Source organism: Panthera leo, chromosome A3 (assembly GCF_018350215.1).
Source record: "Panthera leo isolate Ple1 chromosome A3, P.leo_Ple1_pat1.1, whole genome shotgun sequence".
Lineage (NCBI taxonomy): Eukaryota > Metazoa > Chordata > Mammalia > Carnivora > Felidae > Panthera > Panthera leo.
Window position 1 is genome coordinate 15,655,336 of NC_056681.1, and position 16,457 is coordinate 15,671,792.

The 16,457-nt window shown below is 40.0% G+C and overlaps 1 protein-coding gene across 5 annotated transcripts in view; it reads right to left on the reverse strand.

Moving 5' to 3' along the window:
* The window catches only part of STK4 (serine/threonine kinase 4), a 90,014-nt gene that overhangs the window by 34,053 nt on the left and 39,504 nt on the right, over positions 1–16,457 (reverse strand). For all 5 annotated transcript variants that reach the window (XM_042930859.1, XM_042930860.1, XM_042930863.1 and 2 more), the window contains one exon: positions 5,710–5,867. In XM_042930859.1, the coding sequence (XP_042786793.1) occupies positions 5,710–5,867 (158 nt within the window). The remainder of the gene's footprint in view (positions 1–5,709; positions 5,868–16,457) is intronic.

The window sequence follows — 16,457 nt, forward strand, 5'->3', positions numbered from 1 at the left end:
GAATCTGCTTTGGGTTCTGTGTCTCCCTCTCTCTCTGCCCATCCCCTGGTCATGCTCTGTCTCTCTGTCTCTCTCAAAAATAAACGTTAAAAAAAAAAAAAAAAAGGTGGGGGGCACCTGGATGGCTCAGTCGGTTGAACATCCAACTTCAGCTCAGGTCATGGTCTTGCGGTCCGTGAGTTCGACCCCCGCATCGGGCTCTCTGCTGACAGCTCAGAGCCTGGAGTGTGCTTTGGATTCTGTCTCTCTCTCTCTCTCTCTCTCTCTCTCTGCCTCTCCCCTGCTCACACTCTCTCTCAGAAATAAACATTAAAAAAAAAAAAAAACCCACACAGAAAAACCTATGCAGAATTTTTTAAAACATTCTATTTTTTTCAAATGTAAGCAATAGTTTAAGAGTAATAAATACGTTCTTGCTGTAAAAACAGTTAAAACTGACATTCTCAAAGGTAATGACTCATCAAATCATTTCACATGCTGTTTTTTATCTCTGCGGTCACCTGTGTGCATATACACAGAAATATGTACCATGTTTTGTGGTTATTAAAAAACAAAAATGGTGTCACACTGTTTACGTTATTTTGCATTTTACCGTTGTTACACCGACTCCTATATATACACAGGTATGTTTCCTGACTCTATTCTCTACACCTCTAATCTGTGTTCTATTCTTATGCCAGTTATCACAATGCTTTCATCGCTGTGGTTTTGTGCGATCTGACGCCTGGTGGTATAGGTCCAACCTCATTATCCTTCTGGTTCAAAAACATCTTGATACATTTCCATATGGGAAGGAACTCTGCCCTATGTTTTAGACATCTGTGTACCTAGGTTTTCGATTGTAGAGACATCACATCATAAATAGTAATATTCTCTTCCCACTCTGACATTCCTCTATCTTTAGTAACTCTCTCTTCCCTTCTCTCTCGCAGTTTTTTGGGACCTTCTTCCTTTTCAACTTGATCGAATCTGTCATGCGTGGGTCCTTTCCAAGAACCAGCATTTAGTTTTACAACTTTAACAACTCTGTTGTTCGTTTTCTAATGCACCGAATTCTGCTTTTACCTTTATCCTATTTTGTCTTATTTTCAGTCTTTCTTACATCCTGAAAAGAAAATACACTTAAGGCAATAAATCTTCCTCAGAGTACCATTTTTGCTGCATCCTATAGGTTTAATTTACAGATCTGAACCCTGCAGGTATTTGTAACTCATTTCCAAATAGTTTACAACTTCTACTTTATCTTGAAAACAATAAATATTTGGAGATATACTCTTACATTTCCAAATGGAACAAAGTGGTTTTAGCTATTTTATTGTTAATTTCTAATTTTCTTGTGTTATAGTCTGTGAACGTGGCCTGTATCGTTTCTTTATGGGATTTTTTTCTGAGCAACTTTAAAACATAGTCAAATTTTGTGACTCTTCCATATATGTCTTCAAAGTGTCATAGAGATTTGAAAAGTGTTCCTATTTTCGGTTTTATCAACCTTGTTAACTGTAGTCCTCTGGTTTTTTTTTGGTTTTTTTTTTGTTTAACTGAAATGTCCAATTCTGAGAAGACAATTTACGCCTTAATCCATGGCTGCCGTTTTCTCATTGCCACCTGTGTTTCTAGCAATTTGGGAGAAGTATACAAAGTTCACGACTTAGGTCTTCTGACCAAGCACAGCTCTTAGCAATAGAAAACATATCTTTTCCCCATGCACTATGTCTTAGATTCTATTTTATCTGATATTAATATTCTTTCAGCTACTTCCTTTCAGCGAGGATTTTGCTGAGTGTGTGTTTTTCTTGTTTTAAACTTTTCAGTGATATTTTATTTTCGTTATTATCTCTTATTAACAAGATTTAGCTGGATTTTGACTGTTATTTTGATCCCAAGGTGATTTTAACGTGCTCACATGTCTATAATTACTGAAGTGTTTACATCGGGGCTGCTATCAACCATGTCACTCTGCTCCCGCCACGACGGGCTTCGTTCTCTCCTGACATCACGCCCACCACATCCAGCTTCAGAGCCTTTGTACATGCTGCCCCTCTTCATTCAGGTCTTGGCAAATGTCTCCTTGCTCTGCAAGACCTTCTCTCATGCTATCTCTTTACTGTGGCTTTTTTTTCCCTCCAATGCCATTATTACCTGAACAGATAGATTATCTGACCTAACGTCTGTCTCCCTCACCACTGCAAGCTCCAGCCGCATCTGTCTTGTTCACCCCTCCTGGCATTCAAGCCACCTTAGACTAAAAGATTACAGTGTGTTTCTGGAAGACTCGTGAGTCAAACTGGATTTAAGCTTACAGCTTTTTATGGTTTTGCAAACGGCAAAATGGGAGGGTCTCCCATTTTGGGAGGGCAAAATGGGAGGGTCTCCCAAGGAATTCTCCTTGAAGCAACTTTCATTGCTTGTAATGTGTTTACAGACTCTGAAATGCTGATTTTAGGGAATATTGCATTTTCAAGCATCTTTTATTATACTTTTATTAATTTATTTATACTTTAATCACAATATATATTACACATTAAAGGAAACCTTTGTTGCTTTTCCAACGTGGCAAATAAGGTAATTCATTTTAGAAATGCAAAAGTATTCAATTTCAGATGAAAATATGATGGTTTTTGTCAGTATTCAATTCTACCACTCCTGACAAAATTACTTCCTATTTGCCATTTTGGGCAAAAAAATTCATTTCAAAATAGCAACTGCCTTCACAGGAAGAAAGAGAGTATCTTTTTCATAATTAAAACCTGTTAAATGTATTAAATTTCATAGCTAAATGGTGTTAAATGCCTGGGAAATCAGCGTCTCTAAGAGATTGTTGAAGGAGACATGTTAGCTAGTCTGACACACAACCTTCTACAAACTCAGTGAAATTATTCAGAATACTTTCTTCACGCCACAAATTGGCTTGTTCTTTGCCAAATGTCACTTACAAACAGATACTTTCCGGGGCGCCTGGGTGGCTCAGTCGGTTGAGAATCCGACTTCGGCTCAGGTCATGATCTTGTGGTCTGTGAGTTTGAGCCCCGTGTCAGGCTCTGTGCTGACAGCTCAGCCTGGAGCCTGCTTCGGATCCTGTGTCTCCCTCTCTCTCTCTCCCCCTCCCCTGCTCGTGCTGTCTTGAAAGTAAATAAACATTAAAAGAAAATTTTTTTTTAATGGATATTTTCCTTCTTTTATGTGCTTCTTTGGAAACTCCAGTAGGAGTACAGGAGACGCAAAAGGAGAGTAAAAAAGAAATTTGAAAAAATCACGCAATGCTAATAAATCACGAATACATCCTTATTTCTGAATTTCTATACTGCCAATAGGAAAGAAAAAAAGCTATACCGCACTCTAAAAACCTTTAGACCAGAATTTAGCAAGTTAGAATCAAGTGTAAGGTTGGTTAGAAAAAAAGCTGTACTGCACTCTAAAAACCTTTAGAGCAGAATTTAGCAAATTAGAATCGAGTGTAAGGTTGGTTAGAGCACAGATCACTCGGCCCCCAGAGATTCCGATTCACGAAGTCCAGGGTGGGGCCTGAGAAATAGCATTTCTAACAAGTTTCCAAGAGATACCAACGCTGCTGGCCTGGGGAAGACTCTTCAAGAAACTGTCTGAGGCCGTTATTTCAAATGCTCGGTTTGGGGTTAAGGCAAGAGCTACCTAGCAAGAACTTGAAGGCATTAAAAATCATTTTCATCTGCTCTGGTACTTTTTGAAACAGCAGCTCATGTACACCCCACCTAAACTTTCTTTCATTGCTTGGTCTGAGATTCTCTTAAAAGAGAAATTAAAAATTCTGTTGACATTTGGATAGTAAAAGTAGAATAAAATTTTACATGGTAGGATAGGTTGGTTCAGGTACAATGTGGACATATACTCATCCTAAGGATTTACAGCAAGAATCCCAGTCAAATGCCCCTAAATGCCAGCCAGGTCAGTCAATACACATGAATAAAGGAGGCCAGACATTGAGAACCAGACCTAAAAAGGGCAGCTGCTGTGCAGCTGCAGACAGTTATGGTCAGGTCTTCCAAGTTTTCAAAATAAGCCAGCGATCCACCATTTTATCTAAAAGCTCTCAATTTTCAAACCTGAGCAACTACTCAAAGGTTTGTAAACACAATACAGGCACACAAAAAGGTCTGTGGGCCAGAGGGTGCCAGTTTACAAGCTCTGTGTAGAGGGAGTCTCAGGACCTCCTCCCACCCGGGCCAGGCACAGTCCAGGTTGGGCAATGTGCTCACCTACTCGCGGCACTCGTGGCCACTCCCTCCAGCAGCTGCTTATTCCCAGAGTGGAAAGCACGCTCTCTAAACACCTATGAAAGAAAGCCTCTCTGCATAAGCAGCTTGCCCACCAAAACAACTTCTCGGCCAGTAATCCTAGTATGGGAAAACTATGGCAGAGAGAAGAGAATTCTTCCAACACTGGAGCTACCGATCCAAAAACAGTGATTAAAATGCCCGGAATTTCGGGATCACTAACTTTTATCAAAGAAAAGGACACTACACCTAGGAATACAGATTTGAGGATTCTGAAGCTTTCTGTCACAGTGATGGTATCCGGTATCCAGAAGTTATTTCATCTTTGCCTAGAGACTCACTCAACCGAGAAAATCAGTCCTTACAAATACGCTGAAGGCAACCATGTGGGCAACACCGAATCGCCAAAATAATTCAAATCTCACGAGTCTACTAATAAATGAGTGAATAGCTGACAGTAACACGTGATGCTGAAGAAGTAAATGAATGAACAGATGACAAGGCACATGAAGCGGGCTCTAACAGGGCTTCAGGGACTCAATAGTAAAACAGCCTCAGGCGGGTTATTCTGATGCTCAAATGACCTCTGTCACCGTTAGCACACACGATGACATTCCTGCTACTGTACAGTGGTAGAAATTACATATGGGATAAGGAGGTCATTACCTCAAGGCCAGTGAGTAGGAGAGTAGAAAGACAGGGCCAGAAAGGCCTCCCAGAATCCAACCACAATGTCCAATCCAAATTCTTTCATAAGCAACATCAGAATGACGACAGAATTTAAGAGTGTAAAAGTTAAAAATCCCTAAAGAGAAAATTCTTTTCTAAAAATGTTCAAAAAAAGGAATGCAGACTCCTTAGCTTACTTTTTCCCCCAATTTTTTATTGCCTCTGTTCACTGAATCTCTGTGAACATTAACACGTGTCTGTGGTTGAGGGAGAATGTTCCACTGCAGAGAAAGGAAAAACACACCCAGTTTTTCATAAGAAACTTTGGAACAGTTTAATATTCATCCTCAGGCAACATTCAGAATAATCCTCTCAGAGAGTCTAAAATTAGGGTAATGATTAGCAAAACAGAAAAGACACCACACACCAGCATGAACTGCCCTCCAGTGTAATTCTTAACTATAAAGTCACAATCCCAAATCAACTAGAAATGTGGGTCCTTACTCGATGAGGATTTCTTTTACCATTAAGAATTCCAAGCTCGACAAAAAGACAAATGGCAAGTGAATGAAGGATTTTTAGCGCAAAGGAGATGCCATTAGACCCAGACCTACTCAAATGTCAGTGAAGATGCCGTCTCGAACCCATGAGGCCCTCAGCCCAATGGCCAGAGGCTTACACTGCACAAGAAAACGCTCTAGCGCTTTTGGTGAAGTGACAGAACTGGATGTGTGTTGTGGCAAATAACTCTGCCCAGCAGACAGAACCACTGGCTTCCAGCACTACTTACAAACTCATAGTCTCCATCCTGCGGCACTTTCCAATCTGAGGAGTTCCTCAGGGGGCCAGGTACACTTTTGCCGAAGCTATTGATCTGATTTTCCTTTTCTTTTTGTTCAAAGTATTCAAGGAACGATGGTTTTGCAGGCTGCATGGTCTCATCCCTTCCTGAAAACCAAGAACAACAAAAGGAGAAAAATGATATCTTCGACCTCAGATAAGTTTAATGGATACATCCATCCCCAGACGGCCTTCATTCGGCCTGTGTGTCAGTCAGTGGCTTTTTTAGAGAAGGACCCTGAGGAGAATCTAGTAAAAACCACAGGAAATGCACAAATGCTCACTCCAAATGCTTCTCATGGAATTTCAGAGGACTGTGGCCCCCCTCAAATACATACAAATATTTCCCCAGGGCCCCTTTTTCTGGATGGAGAGACTTGGGTGATGTAAAGACCCCGAGTAAGATGCAAGTAGTATTTCGGGGGTCTCCGATGGCAACGTGTTCCTGTAACATTTAGACTGAAAACAGAGAAGCAAGCAAAAATATTTACTTGTCATCTACGTAGACAACATTTTCTAGAGCCAACGGAGTAGAGAAGGGGAATGATACAATAGGGTGACTCCCTTTTGATAAACTCATGATCGGACTGGACTAATAAGAAAAATATGCATGAAAAAGCAAATAGAGATAAATCATAATCTATCCACTCCAGGAAATATTACGTAACTTTTAAAATCTTATTTATACACGGTTTACAATAAGGCTAAAAGTTAAAAACAGGATACAATATTATATGTACAGAATGATCTCAACTCTGTAAAATCATCTATGTAGGGGGGAAAAAAAAAGACTGGAAGAAAATATACCAAAATGTTAACAGGGTTTTGTCTCTCATAAGTAGATCTCAAGATCTCACAGAAGGAAAGATCTTGTAAGCTGGCATGGTCAGGGAAGACTGGTAGAGGGGGGCTTCGGCTGGGCCCCAAACATCCCTGAAGAAGAATCAGCACTTAGGTGGCAGGGCAGTTACACAGCAGAGGCAGCAGGTATGAAAACAGCAGTCAGTCACTAGTTAGTAACAAGGGCAAAAAGAAAAATTGGCACAACTTAACAACCTAGCTAGCTGAATGTATCTACTTCACACGTCAAAGTAATCTGTACTTCTAATTAGTATTCTAATATCAGGAAGTACAGAAGTTTTTTCCCAGTGCTTTCCATGAATATGTGGGTTTATACTGCCCTTTTCCCCAGTAACCAGGAAAAAAGACCAGAAGGCTCAAAGCCTTGAGAAATGAATGGGGAGAAGCGTCTGGGTGGTTCAGTCAGTTAAGCCTCCAACTCTTGATCTTGACTTAAGTCACGATCTCGCGATTCAGGAGTTCGAGCCCCATGTGGGGCTCTGCACGGACAGCACAGACCCTGCTTGGAGTTCTCTCTCCCTCTCTTTCTGCCCCTATCCCACTCATGCTCTCTCTATATAAATAAATAAGTAAACTGAAAAAAAATTTAAGAAGTGGATGGGGAGGGGTCTAGAAGAGAAACACCAACAAGTGTTTGTCCCATGCAACCTTATCTCCCAACACCCCCTGGTCCAGTGTCAAGCAGGCACCCTGACTGCCTCTCAGATGTTTGTCATCTCACTTTACCATTGCCAAGTTCAAGAGCAGCCAATCCCAGATCTGCCCACTTCCAGATGCTGCCCAAAGCCTACTTCACTGGTGCCTCCTCACTAATGAGGGATTACCCACAGTATTTACTAAGATCAGTGATTATCTGGTGAGTGTGTGTGTTGTTTTGTTTGTTCTAGGTACCACATTAAGGGCTTTGCACGCTTATTTTATTTAATTGTTGAGTTAAATGTAAGGTATCATTTCATAATCTACTTCTGAAGGGACTGCAACAAAATAAAATCTATAGAAGTGGAGGTGTTTTGGATTTGTCGACAAGTACTTTTGATCGGTCCCCCCTTTGGGACCAGGAACAACCGTGCAGCAAGCCTCCACAAACCCCACACACAGACAAAGAGTACTTAGAGAGCCTCCTGGAGCCATGTAACCATGGCCGTGCTAGCAACAGCTGTCACATATAGCACACGGTTTCCTTTCATACAGAATCTCCTGGCACAAACCGGTGTATGGTGTCCTTTCATATGGAATCTCCTGGCTAGACAGTCCAACCAGCTGACCAGGACAGGAAGTCCTGAAACAAAATAGCCCAAATGGCTTCCAAACAATTAGTTATTTGGAAAAACACTGAATTGGATCCACACTTCACATCTTAAACCAGGAAAACTCCAAATGGGTAAAAGCTCCGATTGTAACAATGGAAATTATAAGTACTGTAAGAAAACTTGTGTGAATGCATTTAAAACCTGGGTGTGGAAGGGGTGCCTGGGTGGCTCAGCCTAACGGTTAGGTGTCTGACTTCGGCTCAGGGTCATGATCTCACGGTTCACGAGTTCGAGCCCCTGGTCAGGCTCTGCGCTGACAGCTCAGAGCCTGGAGCCTGCTTCGGATTCTGTGTGTCCCTCTCTCTCTGCCCCTCCTCCACTCATGCTGTCTCTCAAAAATGAATAAATAATAAAAATAAATGTAAAAACAAAAAAAAAGCCTGGGTGTGGAAAAAGGCTTTCTACCTATGACAAAAACCCAGATGCAATGAAAAATGGAGAAATAAAAACCTTTTATGTAAAGAAAACATCATACATTTTTAAAAATTAGTAAGCACATATATAAGCTAAGACAAATGACAAACTGGAAGAAAATACTGGCAACAAGTACCATAAATTTGTTTAAAGAATTTAGGGGCACCTGAATGGCTTAGTCAGTTAAGCCTCTGACTTCAGCTCAGGTCATGATCTCACGGTTCATGAGTTCAAGCCCCGCGTCAGGCTCTGTGCTGACAGCTCAGAGCCTGGCGCCTGCTTCCGATTCTGTGTCTCCCTCCCTCTCCACCCCTCCTCTGCTCATGCTCTGTCTCTCAAAAATAAATAAATATTTTTTTTAAAAGATCCAGATTTTGGTCCAACTATAAAATCCTGGGAAAACCATAGGTTCCATCTACAAAAAGAGGCCCCTGGACCATTATTTCCCACACCCCTTTAGAGCTCCGAAAATTTCCTAATTCTATGAGTTGGCAGTAACTTATGAAAACGTATTTATGCTCAGTTACTGATAACCATTCAAAAGAAGTTCTTATCTCCAGAGGGATTATCACACTTGATAACCTCTAATCTAAAATATGCCACAGCTTAGATGTGTATGGGCATAAACCAAAGACCAGACCAAAGCAAAAAGTAGTTAGGACTCAACAAATACTTGTGACAAGACTGTCTCTGACTCTTTGAGTTTTTTGTTGTTGTTGTTAGCGGGGTTTTTTTTTGGAGGTGGCAGGGGAGAAGTTGTCTTTTTTAAAACAGATGGAAGAGGTGACCAAATTTTTCTTGGCCCAAACTGTAATAAAGATATCATCTAGAAATGTTGGTTATAAAAATGTTTTATATAAGTAAAGCTGAAGACATGAATGAATCTACTAGTAGGAGAAGCCAACTCAACTGGCAAGAAACAGCATGCATTCAAAAAAGAAAAACAGTTAGGTGTATTTGTGATTCCTGTTATTTAGTGGTTCCAGAAATTAACTGACTGCATCACAATATTCTTCCTCTGTGTTAGACTGCTTCCATATTAAGTTCATATGGACCAGTCAGCACTCCTGTTGTGACCAACATTTTCTTACTAACACTGTGATTATAGTACCTGTTTTCACTCTGATTTTGTAGACTGATAATTCTCAGTAAACAGATCTGTATTACTGTAATAATTAGTATCTCGGATAGAACGTTTGCAAAAAACGGCCATGAGAATTCCCTCCCAGTGTCATCGCCCGTTGGTAATGCCCTCCCGCAAGATCAAGATCATGACCTGAGCTGAAGTCGGATGCTTAACCGACTGAGCCACCCAGGTACCTCTCAAATTCAATTAAGATTTACTGAGTATCTTCTAAGTTTCAGGCATTTTACTAGGTACTTTTGCATGACAGTCCTATCCAAACTTCATGAACACCATGAAATGAAGCAGGAGGGAGGAGGACCCGCATTTATTAGGCACCAAGTAGTAGATGATATACCATTTCATGCAATCCTCGAATCTTCTGAGGTATGTATTATTTCCACCTTATAGGTGAGAAATCTGCTTAAGATTACGTAGCTAGTTACCAACAAGAATGGGATTGTCAGTTTAAGTCTGACTGTCAGTTTAAGTCTGGTGAGCTGCATCTCATACTGCAAATTCTCTAAAATTGAAATGAAAATTCTTGATATGTCAGAACTGCCATTAAGGTGAGTGTAGAAAGACTGAGGGAATGGGATTTTCCCAGTAACCTTATCTTTGAACTTCTCTTTTAGCGCTCCTGAGCTGGATAATCAAGTGTGCTGGACAACAGCCTGTCAGTACTGAAAAGTGTAAGAGAATCAGTCCAAGCTGATTAAAGGCAATGCTGTCCCCAGGGCTTCAGCTGGCTGGTGGGCTTTTTGTTTCGATGTGAGCTGGGATATTCTTTCAGATGTATCCCAGGAAATGAAGACGTTCCGCTGAATGATAATTCCAGAAACCTGAAGCCGTAGGGAGAATAGACCGAGCAGAAATGTCAAACTTTCTAAATGGCCGTCTCTTGCCCTGATTCTTTGATCTGACACAGGAAATGCATGAATTCTTATACTATGACTGACCCATTTTTCTTTGTAAGCAGCATCTGGCAAGCTCAATGGAGGATCTGTCTAAGCTCACAGACCAGGGGTAAATTCATAAGCAACTGTATCCCATGTTTATTTTCCTTTGAAAAATGCTATATAAAAGCAGAAAGACCTAACAAGCCAATGTGCATCAACTGAAGAATGGATACATAAAATATGGAATACCTATACAGTGGAATATTATTCAGCAATAAAAAGAAATGAAATACTGATGCATGATACACGGATGAACCCTAAAAGCATTATGCTAAATTCAAAGAGCCAGTCACCAAACACAACATATTTTATGCCTCCGTATGAAATGTTCAGAAAAGGCAAATCTGTAGAGATATAAAGTAGATTAGCTGCCCAGGCCCATGGGGTGAGTGGGTAGGATGGCAAGTGACTGCTAATGGATATGGAGTTTCTTCTAGGGGTGATCAAAATTCTCTAAAATTAGAGTGTCAACAAAACAGGGTATTATCCATACAATGGGATCATTCAGCCATTAAAAAGGAATGAAGCACTGACACATGCTACACCACGGATGAACCTTGAAAACATTAAGAGGAAGAAACGGAACACAAAGGACACATTTTGTAGGATTCCATTTATATAAAATGTCCAGAATGGCAAATCCATAGAGACAGAAAGCAGATGATGGTTGCCCGTGAATGGGGGCAGGGGGTAATAAGAAGTGACTGCTAACAGCACTGTGGCTTTTGGGGGGCAGTGAAGAAAATGTCTGGAATTCAACAGTGGCTACGGTTGCACAACCTTGTTAACTAAAAAAACCACAGAATTGTAACTTTCAAATGGTGAATTTTATGATATGGGAATTATATCTCAACTAAAAAAGATACATTTTTAAAAGTTAGATTGTGGTGATGGCTGCAAAACTCTGTAAATATACTAAACCCCACTAAATTGTATACTTTAAATGAGTAAATTACATGGTATGTGAATTATATATCAATAACTCGATTTTAGGGGTGCCTAGGTGGCTCAGCTGGTAAAGCGTCCAACTCTTGATTTAGGTTCAGGCCGTGATCTCTGCTCAGGTCATGATCTCACAGTCGTGAGATCAAGCCCTGCATCAGGCTCGATGCTGCTTAAAATTCTTTCTCTCCCTCTCCTTCCACCCCTCTCCCGCTCACACACTTGGGCGCACACCCTCCCTCAAAAAAAATTATTAAAAAAACTAGGGATTGGGGCACCTGGGTGGCTCAGTCAGCTAAGCGTCCGACTTCAGCTCAGGTCATGATCTCGCGGTCCGTGAGTTCGAGCCCCGCGTCGGGCTCTGTGCTGACCGCTCAGAGCCCGGAGCCTGCTTCGGATTCTGTGTCTCCCTCTCTCTCTGACCCTCCCCCGTTCATGCTCTGTCTCTCTCTGTCTCAAAAATAAACGTTAAAAAAAAAAAATTAAAAAAAAAAACAAAAAAAACAAAAAAAACTAGGAATTAAAAACAGTAATTCAATTAAAAAAAAAAAGAAGGACTTCTTTCCTCTACGATTTACTTTTTTTTTTTTTTAACGTTTTTATTTATTTTTGAGAGAGAAAGAGACAGAGTGTGAGCAGGGGAGGAGCAGAGAGAGGGAGACACAGAATCCGAAGAAGGCTTCAGGCTCTGAGCTGTCAGCACAGAGCCCGACACGGGGCTCGAACTCATGAACCATGAGATCAATGACCTGAGCCGAAGTCAGACACTTAACCGACCGAGCTACCCAGGCACCCCTATAGTTTACTTTTATTTCTAGATTCCTTTGAGCTATGACACAATGCCAGGGGAGTCAAAACTGGGAAAGAGATTGACCAAAGACTGAAGCCTGTCTTTTCCTATGGAATGACCACCTACTAGACATTAAACTTAATGCCCTTTCATTTTTACGTTTGTTTTTAAGACTGTCATTAAGTAAACCATAATGGTCACTACTCTGCCCTTAATTTCTACAGTAATAACTCTTTTCTACCTTAACAGTAATACATTCTGTTTAAGTTAGAGAAGCACACAGAGCCTGCATTTTCTTCTGTTTCATATTTGAATACTTGCAAGGAAAAAACTCAAGTAATCTCTCAAATGTTTTCTTCTGGCATGGAATAAAATGCCTTATCAGAGCGTTGTTTGTTCTGGTTTTTAATCTAACCTTTATTAGATTTTGGTCTTTGTGTGGTTTTTGTTTTTGTTACTAGGCACCTAAGTGTCTTCCACATATTAACTCATTTCATTACACAAGTTATTATCCAAGTTTCTGTGTCGGGCCATAAATATTCCTTTGAATGTTCTTTGAAATCACTGAGAATTGCTGGAATCATAAATTAGAAGATTCCCTGGAGTCCAAATGGAAAAACTCTTCCAGTTCACCAATTTTGGCAATTGCCTCTTATGTAAATTGACATGACTTCTGGGCAGTGGTACTTAGTTATTTAAGTCTGATGAGCTGCCACATATCTATTCAAAGAAATCTGAACCCAAATTTCAAAGAATTACTAACTGGAGCAAAAGAGGTACACATCTAAAAAGATATAGGAAGTTAACAAGTGAGAATGATCCATATCTTGGTTATTGCAAAAATTTCCCAACTGATCTTCCCTTTTCCAGCCTTTTCAAGCTCCAAATCATCCACGTGACTCTCCTAAAAAGCCACCTTGTCCTATCACTTTTCTGATCAAAATGTCTTTAAAATACCCTATTACCAACAGTAATTACCAAGTTCAAACTTCTCAGTGCGGCACTCAAGGTCCTCCAGCATCCAGTCAAAATCCACTTCAGCCAAACTGAATATTCAATGTGTATGTTTACTTTCTGACTTTGCACCTGCCTAAAATAGTCTCCCTCAGTCTTTCTGCACATCTAAGTCCTTGCTTTCCTTCTCACAAAACCTTTAATACTTGTCTGCACCACTTACCCAGCATTTTGCCTAGTTATATTACCTGCATATGTAAGTTATGGCAACATCAAATACCACTATCCAAAACATCTAGGGTAATGCCCCAGACATATAAGGAACTACAAGGAACAGTTATAGTACAGCAGGCACTCCATAAGTATTAGACAATGATAATGACAAATGTCATCTTTCCCTCTTAACCTATAAATTCCTGGTCAGCAGAAAATGACTCGTTTGGTTTTTATACACTACACAGGCGTAACACATTGTGACTACCTAATAAATACTTCTTGGTTGGCATTAAATATTTATTGTTAACAAATACTGATTCCAAATTGATATTTTTAGAGCACAGTTATGAGAATCATCTACTTTTTCTATATAGATCCATTTAAATTGATTAAAATGCATCTCCATTTCTTTGCTGAATAAGAGTATAAGCAAGTCAGAACAGCTTAGAGCACCAGAGAAATATATTCCCTAACCAGTCAAAACTGACTTATCTGCCTCTTAAGCATAAGAGCCGAAGTATATCTTTTAAGACTCATTTTCCCTTGTTCTTCATTACTCTCATGCTACTGCCCTCTCCTGGAAAATACATTTCCCCCATGGCTATTCTTGGCTCTCTCTCCTTTTACCAATTTAACTGTAATGGAGCACCTTATCTTCCCAAAAATATAGGCCTTGAGCCCTTCACCCAAGCTACACTGAGATCTGGTACTTTCATATCCTAATATGTGATCTGGCAGGGTGTTTCGAATGAATTTTCAGGCACCACGTGTCTGTGCCTTTTGGCTCATCCCAAAAGAATCAAGAATGTTAATGGTTTCCAAAGATAAAATTGAGCCCAACATCTGGACAGAATTAGAAAAACTGCACAAACAATTAGGATTTAGTCTCCACTTTACAGGATGACCTTGAAGTATTTTTCTAAGATAATTTTTTTTAAGTTTACTTATTTTGAGAGAGAAAGCACAAGTCAGGAAGGGGCAGAGAGAGGGAAAGAGAGAATCCCAAGTAGGCTCCATGCTGTCCACACAGAACCCAACGTGGGGCTTGAACCCACGAACTGAGCTCATGACTAGAGTTGAAGTTGGACACTTAACCGACGGAGCCTCCCAGGCGCCCCTGACCTGGAATATTTGTGCAACCATGAGAAAAGTCTAAGGACCAAGATGTCTGCTCTTCTACCTTAAATCCCACCCAGGAGAAAGGTTCTGATAAACACACAGTGAACCACAGCAATTATCGTTCAGGGATAGAAAAAAATCCAGTCAGTAAAAATTCCACAGGATTAAGATAACAGTTTGAACTCAACAAAGGAAGGTTCAGGTGGATCCGAAGTCTAGCCTTCTTTAAAACCTGCCATCTTGTATTTTGAGCTATTTAACAGATTCTCAAAATACCTCTATCTTATTGCCAAGGAATGTAAAACACGCACACTCACTCACTCTCTCTCTCTCCCTCTCTCACTCTCTCTCCCCCCTCAGCACATTTTTAAAACATTACTGAAACTGACAGGTAACCTTACTTTAGTTCAACCATTTTCATGGTTTTAGTTCACCAGTGCTCAGAGAGGTGGCACTTACAAAACACCATTCATGCCAAGAATGAGAACATAAAAACATAAAAAAACATAACTAGCAAGAGAAAAGGAATTAGGATGCAAAAAAGTAGCCCTGGTTGAAGGAACTTTCAGGTCCAATTAAAAAGCCACTGTCACTCATTAAAAGACTCATAAACTTACACAACTCACCATTTTGAAGCATTTACATTCTAAGTATTTTCCATACGTTATTCCATATCATCTTACCAGCTCTACAGAGTAGGAACTTTTATGCCCCATTTTTTTAGACTAGGAAACTGAGGCTTAAAAAAGGACGTAACTTGCCAAAGTTGAACGAAGTTTATGAGATTCTGAGCAAGTTTCAAAGCAAAGACTCTCAGCAGATACATTTCTAACGAAGTGTTGTAAGTTTTAGCTTTGGTACTATAACTATACCAATGCATGTGTAGAACTCTCAGACAATGCTGTGAATAGAAAAAAATACATGAACACTTAACATTCTCTGACTATAGTTCTAAAGAAATTGCACAGTAAGGCTATTGTAGTAAAAGAAGTGTTAAAACACACACAGTACATTACGTCCTATTTACTACCCTTGCATATGCGATCATCAGTCAGGGAGAATGAGATGGAGAACATACAAGGGAGGCAATGTTAAAACAATCCCCTCCAAACCGCTGCAGGTGTAAAGAAACTAGGCTGTGAGTCAAGAATTTCCAACTTACGCAGCTCCAAAATTGTATCTGATGGGTAGTGTTGAAATAAAATCATTTCAACGAGAGCCTGGACTTTTTAACATGAAGAAACTTATGGCAACAATAGGGGCCTTCATGAGACTTAGGAATTTCTGGGGAACTACAAATAACACAGTGTTTGCCCCACATAATACTATCAAGTAATTTGCCCACAACATGCTTCTGAGTTGTCCTAATTTATGCCATTCACTTTAAAATTCTACTTCCAAGAGATTAATGTGGTCATTACTCTAGAATAAAAATTAGAAATTTATGAATCATGTTCAAGTTTTAAATAGAAATCACCCACTTACTCCCTTTCAGAGTCTCATTTAAAAGGCTGGGTCTGAACTTGGACCACTGAAGGATTGAAAGATTGAATCCACTGACTCAAGCCTTTCAAATAAGAATGCCTACTACTGCCTCTACTATTCTAGACTCTACTGGAGGGCTTGGTAAGAAAGAAAAATATATAAGGATCAGTGGCGACTGGGTGGCTCAGTTAAGTGTCTGATTCTTGATTTCATGATCTCATGGTTCGTGAGTTTGAGCCCCGTCTCAGGCTCTGCAGTAACAGCACAGGGCCTGCCTGGGATTCTCTCTCTGTCCCTCCCCTGCTTATGCTCTCTCTCTTTCAACTAAAGTTAAAATATATAGATATGGATATGGATATAGATATAGATATAGATATAGATAGATATAGATATCAAAAGAAAGAACTAAGATTGACTTTTGTGTAGTCAACGTGGAAACAGATTAGATGAAAACTAAAGAGAGAGTCAACAAAAGCTATAAACTGCCATTAATAATACTTACTTTGATACACATATAACTTTCTC